At 43.9% G+C, this 11,049-nt stretch overlaps 1 protein-coding gene across 1 annotated transcript; it reads left to right on the plus strand.

Annotated features, from left to right (window-relative positions):
- The first annotated feature begins 2,514 nt into the window (after nucleotides 1-2,514).
- On the plus strand, nucleotides 2,515-7,095 carry bphl (biphenyl hydrolase like). The gene is made up of 7 exons (XM_026147045.2): nucleotides 2,515-2,979; nucleotides 4,355-4,458; nucleotides 4,633-4,799; nucleotides 6,203-6,356; nucleotides 6,478-6,609; nucleotides 6,722-6,845; nucleotides 6,932-7,095. The coding sequence occupies exons 1-7, from the start codon at nucleotides 2,915-2,917 to the stop codon at nucleotides 7,020-7,022; spliced, it is 837 nt and encodes a 278-aa protein (XP_026002830.1). The 5' UTR covers nucleotides 2,515-2,914; the 3' UTR covers nucleotides 7,023-7,095.
- The last annotated feature ends 3,954 nt before the right edge of the window (nucleotides 7,096-11,049 follow it).

Genomic DNA, 11,049 nt, shown 5'->3' on the forward strand with positions numbered 1-11,049 from the left:
GTTGTGCTGGCACACCACTTCAGTTTAATATTGCAACAATTATTCCACGAGTTTCTCTAAAATCCTATACAGACGTGTACAATCACCAGAGGTTGAAACCTACTCATTTTGGTGAATTTGGGACTTGTCCTCTACAGCTACCATGAAGTTTATGGTAGTGGAAATATCTGAGAAATCACAAAATATTCAGCGTCTCTTAAGGATGAATTCCAATAACTTTGGTGCAAAGTTTTCCTCTCCAGAGGGTCAAAGATGTTGCTTCATTCATTCAAGCCAACATCAGATAAGGGGTCTCGTACACGTATTCATATTTCCCTGTCAGTCCATCCCCTGACTTTACCTTGAGGTTGACATTTGACAGATATCTGATTACACACCCATGAAATTGCGTGAAATACTCAAGCTCGCTCAAGGATTAATGTAGGCCTTTCGTTACATAAACAACAGTAGAAAGATGGCAGGAAATGAGGGGGGAGAGAGCAAGAAGGAAATTGATATGCAACAAAGCTTCCCGTGAAAGGAGTGGTTTCAAAGGGCTGTAACATTTCAGATCTCTCACAGGGATTAACCATTCTGAGGTCTTACTGATCCAACACACAGTAAGTTCTGTAATCAAGTAAAAGAGGTTTTTTTGTCATATCACATATAAAATCTGGAATATTTCCATATGTAGTGTAATGTTGATGCTTTATGGTAATTTTTAAGTGTGTCACCTTCCTCAAATAAAGTCCATTAAAAGGCAAAGGATGAAAAAGGAAAGAACGCTTCCTATAAAACAGAAAAGGAAAACCCTATATGAATTCTGAGAGTATATTTTGTCGGGCTTAAAGGCGGGAGTCTTTTTAAAGAAAAGCCTCTTGAAATCTATAAGTGCTTATGAAGACCAACTGTACAAAATAGTGCTGAAACCTTTGGAGCCTTTTAGGGACTGAAGTTAGACATCTGTATCTGTCCACTGTGATTCTTCTGGTATCAAAAATGTCTATGATTATGCTATAACTCATAATTCCCACTCATTTTTTTTTATATCGTAGGGGTGTTTACGCAGTAGTCCAGAAGGAATTGGGCCCAAAGAAGCTCAAACCCAAAAATGTCAATGTGGTGGAGTAAACATTTTTCTTCTGGAAATTTAAATTCAGCATGTTTCAGGCGTTGAGACGATATTTGATACAGTTCCATTTTTTATAGGTTTCAGTTGTAGGAAAACACCCTTCTGTAAGTATTAGGACTATTACAGCACTATAGGGCACTTTACAGCATCCACCATCTTGATTGGATTGTAGCAGCAGCTTCAAATCACCTCACACAGCTGCTTCTAATACACATGTGGAGGTTTCTGTTGCGGTTCGGCTACGTTTTTAAACTGTTATCATCAGAGGAGTTCTTTCTCGTTGTAAAACCTTAACCAATCAGCATGTATATACAACACAATACCAGCATTTTACGGACAAAACTGACTTCAGAAGTCAGAAAAACCAGAAACAAGTGTTTTATTTCCATTCTCTTCCGCTTATCGATTCAGGGTCGCGAGGAGGGCTGGAGCCTATACCAGCTAGGACAACAGGCAGGGTACACCCAAGACAGGCCACATAGGGCCAGTTTGTACAACTGATCAATTCTGTATTTTTGAGAACCAAAAACAGATTATAGCCACACACCTCTATTTGCGTCTTTGTATTTAGGAATATCTCACGAGTACCCCCTGCTGCAACCCGGTTTAACTGCAGCTAATTGCTGTACATTGGCGTTAACAGGATGTGGAAAAGCTCTTGTAGACATGTTGAGTTTCTTGGTTGTAGAAGCAGTCAAATGAACACTGCAGAAAGACATCGTTCAGTTAACCTGCACCATGAGCGGGACTAACGACAATATCGAGCAGATCTAAGCCAAAGTCCCTGACATCTCCTTTGGGTGGAGCGTCATAGTTTCTCTTTTCTGCGCATCTTGTTCATGTCTTTTCTTTTCTTTACAATTTGCAAAGCTTCAATCCTGACATTGAATTGAAAACATGTGACACACTCAGTCACACACTTGGTCTTCATGGGACAATAACCCAGACATCTTGGAAACATTCACTTAATGACCTCCTTTTCATGAAGGAGTATATCTCAGAATATAAACCATAGTTTGTATTAACTTCACTCCACTCGTTAGCTCTAAAAAAAAAAGAAAAGAAGAAGAAGCAGATTCCAGATCTGAAAAGTAAAGCCAATGTATTCCGCATTCTTTATAATGGCCAGCAGGGGGCAACTCCTCTGGTTTCAAAGAGAAGTCTGGATAAAAACAGCTATGGGCTCTCATGCATATGTCCTCAGTTCACAGTCACATAAATCTCTTGTTTGTCACGTCCATTCTCAAAACAACAACAACGTGGTGATGACTGAAATTTCACAATAAAGCGTCACCAAACAACTGGAGAAGTCCATCTTTTATATACAGCGTATGGCTTCACCCCACTTCTAAACACACAGCAAAGCCAGTATCAAAGCAGACGTGCTCAGCTGATTTCTATTCAGATTAATAACATGCTGATCCATGAGAGGTCATGTTAACAGAAGCCTGTTAAAAATCTGCTCTGCCATTATTTAAGACCTGCAGCCTGCGCTCGGACTGGTGGGTCAGCTACTTCACTCCAGTGAGCCTGACATGTCAGAGTGACGACGGAAAAGTACAGTTTTCAGATCAGCTTGTGATTTTGGATTCGCCTTCGTACTTTCGCCTGAAAATATTTCACTGGATAAACGGCGACGTTGAAAGTGCCACACTGATCCCAGCACTTCCTTTAAAAACAAACACGCAGGGCTGGAACGTGTGGACTTTGGTCCACTTCGGAGAGAGACTGTACAATTTTTAACCAGCCAAATCAAACCTGGGGACTGACTGAGGACGTGCTGAGTGTGCGCACCGATCATACATGGCGCTGTTTTTACTCGGGAGACGTGGCTTTAAGAGAGCCATGACAGCGATCCGGCCGTACTGGTAACAGTTCTTACTGTCTTCATACTGTGTGCACTGTGAAATGACACGCACGACTCTGCAAGGACAAACTGCACAGAGCTGCAGAGACCACGCAGGAAATGCGTTGGGTTTTCTTGCAGTCGTAGTTCTTGCCTCGAGGTTTGTTTGATTCCAGTCCACTAGATGGTGTAGTATGCCCACTCACTACAACATAGTGTTTATGAACCAACTGTGATATTACGACAGTATCGATTATATATACCTATAAAAACTGATGTAACAGCCATTTATATTTAATGCGAGTTTAATGTCTGTATTCGTCTTCATCATGGCCACACTGTGTCCTTTATCTGTCACAAATATTACATAAATATAATATTCTAACACGTTTTAATGTCGTAAATTATACTTTGCAAATATTTTAAATGCAGAAAAGGGGGTTAAATTATCATATTATATTATATTATATTATATTGTCGATCTGGTGAATAACTGTTAGGGATGTTTTTGTTTAATAGCAAATAATAACAATAAAGTTCCTTTTTCATCCTTTATCCTTCCGTGACTGTCTTTCAAATTAAAGCTAAACACCTTGCTTGTAGACGGATAATATTTAGAATAATCTCATCGTCATTTAATGCATAAAGTGTTTGCCTCGAGGCTTTTGCAGGAGTAAATCTTGATATTATAGATGTGTTAGACTGCAAAACATTACCTTTAAAAAGATTACTGCGGGGTTTTTTTTGTTTGTTTTGTTTTGTTTTTAAAGGATGGAGAAATATCACAGTCGCGCACATAAATATATGACTGCCATCACGTGATGGTAAATAACCACCAGCAACTATGAGCTGTTGCAAACACTGTTATCTCTGAACATGTAATTTGCCAGTAGGTTAGTTTTATTCAGTAAATGAATAATTGCTGCATCTGAACTGCTTATAATCAAAACTCATATGAGTTCATGTACACCTTTTGTTTTATTCAAGTACCGTTGTTGGCGCACTTTACTCAGAGCCTTTGATTTTCACAGCTTTGAAATGTGTTCTGCAGTAATGTAGGTAGAACATTTACAGTTCATCCCAGCAAAATAGCTTTAATAGTAACAGAGACCAAGAATAAGAGCGTGCCATACATCAGCATTCTAAATCTACAGGAACAGATGCTGTCAACGAGGGTTAAGCTGAACAATGGTTCCACTTTTCAAACCTGCTTTTAAGGGCCCATAAAACCCAAGATTCTTCTATTCTCATAAAAGGTGAACAATGTGATTGCTGTAATTGTCCTAACAAAGGACGACTTTATCTTTGGTTGTAACATTCAAAGTAACTATCCCACCTTATTCTGCTATCCACAGCTCATTTTGACTGCCACCGTCTCCTCGTGTGTTTCCCTGCAGCTCTTCAGTGGCCTCAGGCAAGAAGCCTGTTAATGGAGTGGATCTGTACTACGAGCAGACAGGCAGAGGAAAACATGCTGTGCTGTTGCTTCCTGGCGCTCTGGGTAAGTACAAGCACACGCCTCCTTTTAATGTAGAAAAGAAGTTTGGCTATATGGGAAGACATCAAAATCTTTATACTCAAAATATCTCTGTTGTAAGAATAGCATATCATTCAGTACAGTTTGATTGAGTCCTTTAAGCATCTAAAAGAAAAACTGCTATATTTTCTACCACAGGAAGCACAAAGACGGATTTTGGTCCTCAGCTTAAGTCTCTGGCCAAAGAACGCTTCACTGTAGTTGGCTGGGATCCCCGCGGGTATGGACAATCCCGTCCCCCAGACAGAGACTTCCCCCCTGACTTTTTTGAGAGGGATGCGAAGGATGCAGTTGATCTTATGAAGGTTTGCTGATAAACTCAGGGTGAAAATGATTACCAATCTGACCTTTACAGGTTACAGAGAAGCCCCTTCTCTGGGGGGCATGTGAAAGAAAGGAACATATGGGGACTGATAAACTTCATGCTCAGTTCAGCGTGTCGTAAAATGATAAAGGTCTAGAATTCATTCAAAATGGAAAATAAGTTAAATTCTGCAATCCAAAACCTGCTAGATTTTACTACAGTCTAATATCTGGATAAATATTAGAAAGCAATACTAATCCTAATTTTTTTTTTTTTTAAGCCACATATCGAGTTTTACCATTTATGGAAACTCCCATAACAAAACAGATAATGTATTGGCAGGAAATTACCTTAAAAAAATTACCTGGACCTTTTCTTTTTGGTCTTTCTTTTCTTTTCTTTTTTGCGCAGTTTAGAGAAAGTGTTTAAAGCACAATTAATAAATTATTATATACAGTTAGTGTATATGCCTCCTCTATTCTCTGCTTTGTGTTCTGATCAAAATTTAGGCAACCCTGACTTAAATGATGTCTAATCCACGGTCCGATTCTAATACTAAGACATGTTATTTTCATACACCAATATTAAAATTCCTGGTTTACGAAGCTATATCCTTCTTTTACCCTTCAGTAATGAACATGACAAAAAGCCCCTGTCTGGGGTTTTAGTTTCCGGTATGAGGCTACAAACAAACCCCCTCCTTTCAGTACTTATTTACTGCAATATTTTGTATGCCAATCAAATTGCTTTTTGACCATCATCATAACTCTTATGAAAATATACATTTTGAAATCACTGGCAACCTATGAGCTACACGTACAGTGTGTGAAATTAGAAGGCTGCAGAATCCAACACAGCTGTTGCATGTTGGTAAGCTTTAATAATATTTTAATATTCTCTTTGATTTTTCTCTTTGATCTTGTTATTGTATACTATATGTTCCAATAGTGGATACTCATGTTACACACAGCCAAAGTTGCGAAAAAGATTGTAAATACTAGATGCATACAAGTAATCTTCACAGGCACATTATTCTGGCCCCGCCCACCTGTTATTCAAATTTGAGTGATGATTCAAAACAGAAAATTTAAAGGCCACCCCCACCCCCCACCACCAACCATTTGCATGGTTCACTGTTCAAAATGTCTTAGAACTGTGAATCATGCAGGAAGGATTCTGTCAAATAGGTTTCTCACAATATCTGTACATTCAGAAGCATGAAGACTAATTGTCTTCTGCATTATTTACTGCATTTCATGATTTATATATCACAATTCATACACAGATAAATGTACAACTGTCTGGTCTTGCAGTTAAAGAAAGTTTTTGCATTTTTTACAACAGCAAGTTGTGTTACTGCTTTGACACAACCTACTTTTTTTTTTTTAATCATTTCTTTGGCAGACACTGGGATTCGGCAAGTTCTCCCTGCTTGGGTGGAGTGACGGGGGAATCACGGCTCTGGTTGCAGCCGCAAGGAACCCCGATCTGATCAACAAGATGGTCGTGTGGGGAGCCAATGCTTTTGTTTCCCAGCAGGACCTCAAGCTTTACAATGGTGTGTCACGTTTTATTGCCTTGGACAAGTGGCAAGTTATTCGAGCTACAAATTGGCTTTCACTTGAATATGTGCACGTTGTGTGTTTGTGTGTGAACGGTTATGTTGTGGGAACACTCAGAGGTGCGTGATGTCTCCAAATGGAGTGCGAGGATGAGGCAACCCATGGAGGAGGTGTATGGGGTGCAAGTCTTTGCTAAACTGTGGGAGGCCTGGGTGGATGGAATCGCACAGTTTGTCCACAGACCAGAAGGTGATGGCTCTGTGCTGTTGCAGGCACACTAGACAATCTGAAAAGACACTTGTTAATTTTGTCTCTTACTAATGCAGATAATCTGAATGTTTCCTTTTTGCTCTCTGGTTAGGAAGCATCTGCATGGAACTTCTGCCCCTGATCAGCTGTCCAACCCTCATCATCCATGGAGAGAAAGACCCCATGGTGCCAATTCTCCACCCTGAGTACCTCCTCAAACACATCAAAGGTTCACGGTGAGAACGCACAATAATATTACCACAAATTGATGAATTTCACTTTTAGGTACAAGCTAAATCAAGATTTTCATCCCCAAATCTAGATTGCATTTAATGCCAGAGGGGAAACACAACCTCCACCTGAGGCATGCTGATGAATTCAACACACTGGTGGAAGACTTCCTAGAAGAGTGAAACCACGGCTTCATTATTCGACTGTGGAGAAAAAGAGTTGGTGTTACTTTAAAAATAAAATGTAGAATGTGAATTGTAATGTTATTTTGATTATTTTTTTATGATGCAATCTTCATTTGGAATGTTAGATTTAATAAAAAAAAAAAATAGAAATATGCGAAACAGCTTTTTACACAAATTAAAGTTACAATTTAATGTAAATAGATTCCATTTGTAACAAAATCTGGGTTCCATCCAGCTACAGACCTGTGACAACTGTCCTTTTTTTTTTTTTCGCCTGTCCCATTTGGTTCTTTAGCCATCAGAATTGTTGTCTGAAGACCAACAAGGATACCCAATGGATTTACTTTGCCAAATGGATCATCGTGGCATTGCCGTATTGGTCCATTTGGTCGATCTTTGTTTTTATTATTTATTATATTTTATTTTCAGATGTTACAGACGGGACAGACATGAGTGAGGGATAGGAAAGGGAGAAAGAAAGAGGAAGGAAAGGAAAAACAGAAGGGGGGAGGGACAGTGAGAAAGGGGGGGAGAAAAAAAAAAAATCTCCTGGATCACCTGTTGAGAGAAGAATAGAAAACAAGCAAAAAAGACAAAAAAACAAAACAAAGCAACATACTAAACACAACACCATCGCATTAATCTAGCTAAGTGTAAACAGCAGTAAATACTAAATATTCAATGTTGTTGTGCAGCACGCAGGACAGATGTGCTTCGAAGTAGCAGCCAAGAAAGGTGTAATTTGGGTCTACGAGCAGTGAACACCTGTGTGCATACCTGTGTGGATCAGCGCGCTTGTATTCCAAAGGTTTCTCCATGTAACGATCTGCTAGGGAGTGTGGGGGAGCCACAGCCCCGTCCTCCAGGGTGTGAAGCAGGTATGGAGGAGATCAAAACTCCAGACATCCAGAGGCCCCCAGAACACAAGAGACCAAGGAAGACCAACAGAGGGGCAGCCGTGCCACTGTCCCAGTAAGAGCTGAGGAGAGTCCCAGATGAGGGTTCACTCAGCAGCCGCGGAGCAGAAGCCAGAGGGAGTTGCAGTGACGCGCCCATGAGCTCCGCCGGCCGCCAGCTGTGCCTGAGTGACCGAGCCCCAGGCCGAGAGGCCGGGGGCACCCCACCTCCGAAGGGGCCCGAGCGAGCCCCAGGCTCCAGGCCCCGATAAGCGGCCGCCAAGGAGTGAGCCGGTGTGTACCTGGACGCCCACCCCCAGACACAAAGAACCACCAACGCACCGACACCTGAGGGAGTACGACACCGGCAGGGGAAGTGGTGGTGGGTGGAGATAGGCCTCCAAACCTTGGAGGGCCTGAGGTGTCCCCAGAGAGGTGGCGTCTGATACCCAACCTGACATATAGACACAGACATACAGGCACACACAGACACAAACATCCATTCCCACCCTCATGCTCTCATATGCACTCACTCCACACTCAACCAACGTGGAGACAGACATAAAGAGACGCTGTACACACGATCACACTCCCCAAGCGTACTCTACAAACCGGGTCTAGGTACCCTTGCCCCTGGAGGGGGGAACTGCACCCAGACCCAGGTGGTGTTACCCTTTTCCCTGCGGTGGGGAGAGGCAGACCACCCCGACTCCGTAGCAGCAGGGAGGCCCCACACTCCAGACCGCAGTCGGACGGCCAACTCCTCCTAGCCCTCCCGCTCCAGCAGGCCGCAGAGAATGGGGGTGGGAGAAGACTCTAAACCTCCCTCCACCCGCTCATTGTAGTGTTGATGTATGTGTGTTCTAAGGTGCAATTAAAACCCAGGAGGGCATGGAGCTACCTGCCAAGGAGCAGCAGGTAAGCGCATAGTCCCTCCTGATAGCCCTCAATGTCTACGTGTATTTAAAATTGAGAGGTGGGCAACGACGCCAGGGGTGAGGTGTATACCCTGATGGTAATTTGGACTCCGTGATTGTGCCCACCCCCAAGATAAAATGGGATAAAATTGAGGCAGAGGCAGCCAGAAGGGGACAGAGGGGGGGGGTAGCCTCCTCTGCACCCTGGTGACATACCCCTACTCCAAGGCCCTGCATGTGTGGGTGGTTGTGGTGGAGCGGGAAGAGGGAGGCAGCTGGAGATGGGGAGGGAAGGAAGGGAGGGGCAGGTAACCCCTCCCTGGGGCCAGCTCCCCCGCTGACCCCAGTAGGCACTCCCACACGCCAGGGAAAGGGGGCCCAGGCCCATCCAGACCGGGGCCCAGTGCAGCAGCGCCCCCCGGCCCCACAGAGCCCGGGACAGTCCACCCAACCCCACCACAGAGAAAACTGCACCCACCCCACCATCCACTCATCTTCCAGACTACATAAGACAGTTTGCATACCGCCACAACAGGTCCACTGATGATGCCATAGCCCTGACACTACACACTGCCCTGTCACACCTGGAGAAGAGAGACACGTATGTGAGGATGCTGTTTGTAGATTACAGCTCAGCATTCAATACCATCGTTCCCTCGAAGCTGGACAGGAAACTGCAGGATCTAGGACTGAGCAGCTCCCTCTGCAGCTGGATCCTTAGCTTCCTGTCTGACAGACGCCAGGTGGTCAGACTGGGCAGCATCACCTCATCCCCCATCACACTGAACACTGGTGCTCCACAGGGGTGTGTACTGAGCCCTCTCCTGTACTCACTCTACACCTACGACTGCACAGCCACTAACAGCTCCAACATCATTGTGAAGTTTGCGGACGACACTACAGTGGTGGGTCTTATCACCAACGGTGATGAGACGGCTTACAGGGAGGAGGTCAGCGCCCTGACCCACTGGTGTCAAGACAACCATCTCACCCTCAACGTCGCAAAGACAAAGGAGTTGATAGTGGACTTCCGGAGGTGCAGAGAAGTACACACCCCCATCACCATCAGCGGCGCTGCTGTGGAGAGAGTGAGCAGCTTCCGGTTCCTTGGTGTACATCTGGCTGAGGATCTTACGTGGTCAGTACACACAAACAAAACAATGAAGAAGGCGCAGCAGCGCCTCTTCTTTCTCAGGAGAATGAAAAGATTCGGCATGAGCCCCCGCATCCTCAGGACCTTCTATCGCTGTGCCATTGAGAGCATCCTCACTGGATGCATCACCACCTGGTATGGCAACAGCACCGCCTACAACTGCAAAGCTCTCCAGCGAGTAGTGCGGTGCTCTGAACGGATAATTGGAGGTGAGCTTCCCTCCCTCCAAGACATCTACAGGAAGCGGTGCCTGAGGAAAGCGGGGAGGATCATCAAGGACTCCAGTCACCCCAGCCATAAACTGTTCAGACTGCTTCCATCAGGAAGGAGGTTCTGCAGCATCCGGTCCCGTACCAGCAGACTGAGAGACAGCTTTTTCCATCAGGCCATCAGACTGCTGAACACTTCATAGACACCTCAGCTTCACTACTGGAACTTCAACATTATGCACTCCACACTGTATATAAATGCCACTTGTTTTGCACATATTCAACTCTGTATATTTTATATATTTTATTATTATTATTATTATTTTATTTTATTTTTTTACTATTTAATTTGTAAAAATGTGTATACACACACACACACACACACACACACACACACACACACGTAGGAAAATATTTAGTATACACATCCAGAAATGCATACACTATTATATATTGTACATATATTTATTAGTTTCAGGTTGGCCATTCTTGTATTTTGCTCGTTTGTGTTGTTGTGTTTGCACATCTCTGTTGCTTGTGGGGCTCGCACACAAGAATTTCACTCGCATGTGCTGTGCCAGTGTGCCTGCACATGTGATGTGACAATAAAAAGTGATTTGATTTGATTTGATTTAAACGTCCAGGCTGAGATCTTCCTCCACCTCTCCTGTATCTCCCCCTCCTGCAGAGAGAGTTCCTGAGGAGAGGAAAGCTCCTGCAAGATGTGACCATCTCCCCCACCAGTTGAAGGGCCCCCCAGGTGGCTCGACGCACCGGCGGCACCCTGCTCCAGGGCTGGGCCCCCATGCACCCATCCGCCCACAACCCCGGCAACACACCAACCAGGAC

Source organism: Astatotilapia calliptera, chromosome 17 (assembly GCF_964374335.1).
Source record: "Astatotilapia calliptera chromosome 17, fAstCal68.1, whole genome shotgun sequence".
NCBI classification, from domain to species: Eukaryota; Metazoa; Chordata; class Actinopteri; order Cichliformes; family Cichlidae; genus Astatotilapia; species Astatotilapia calliptera.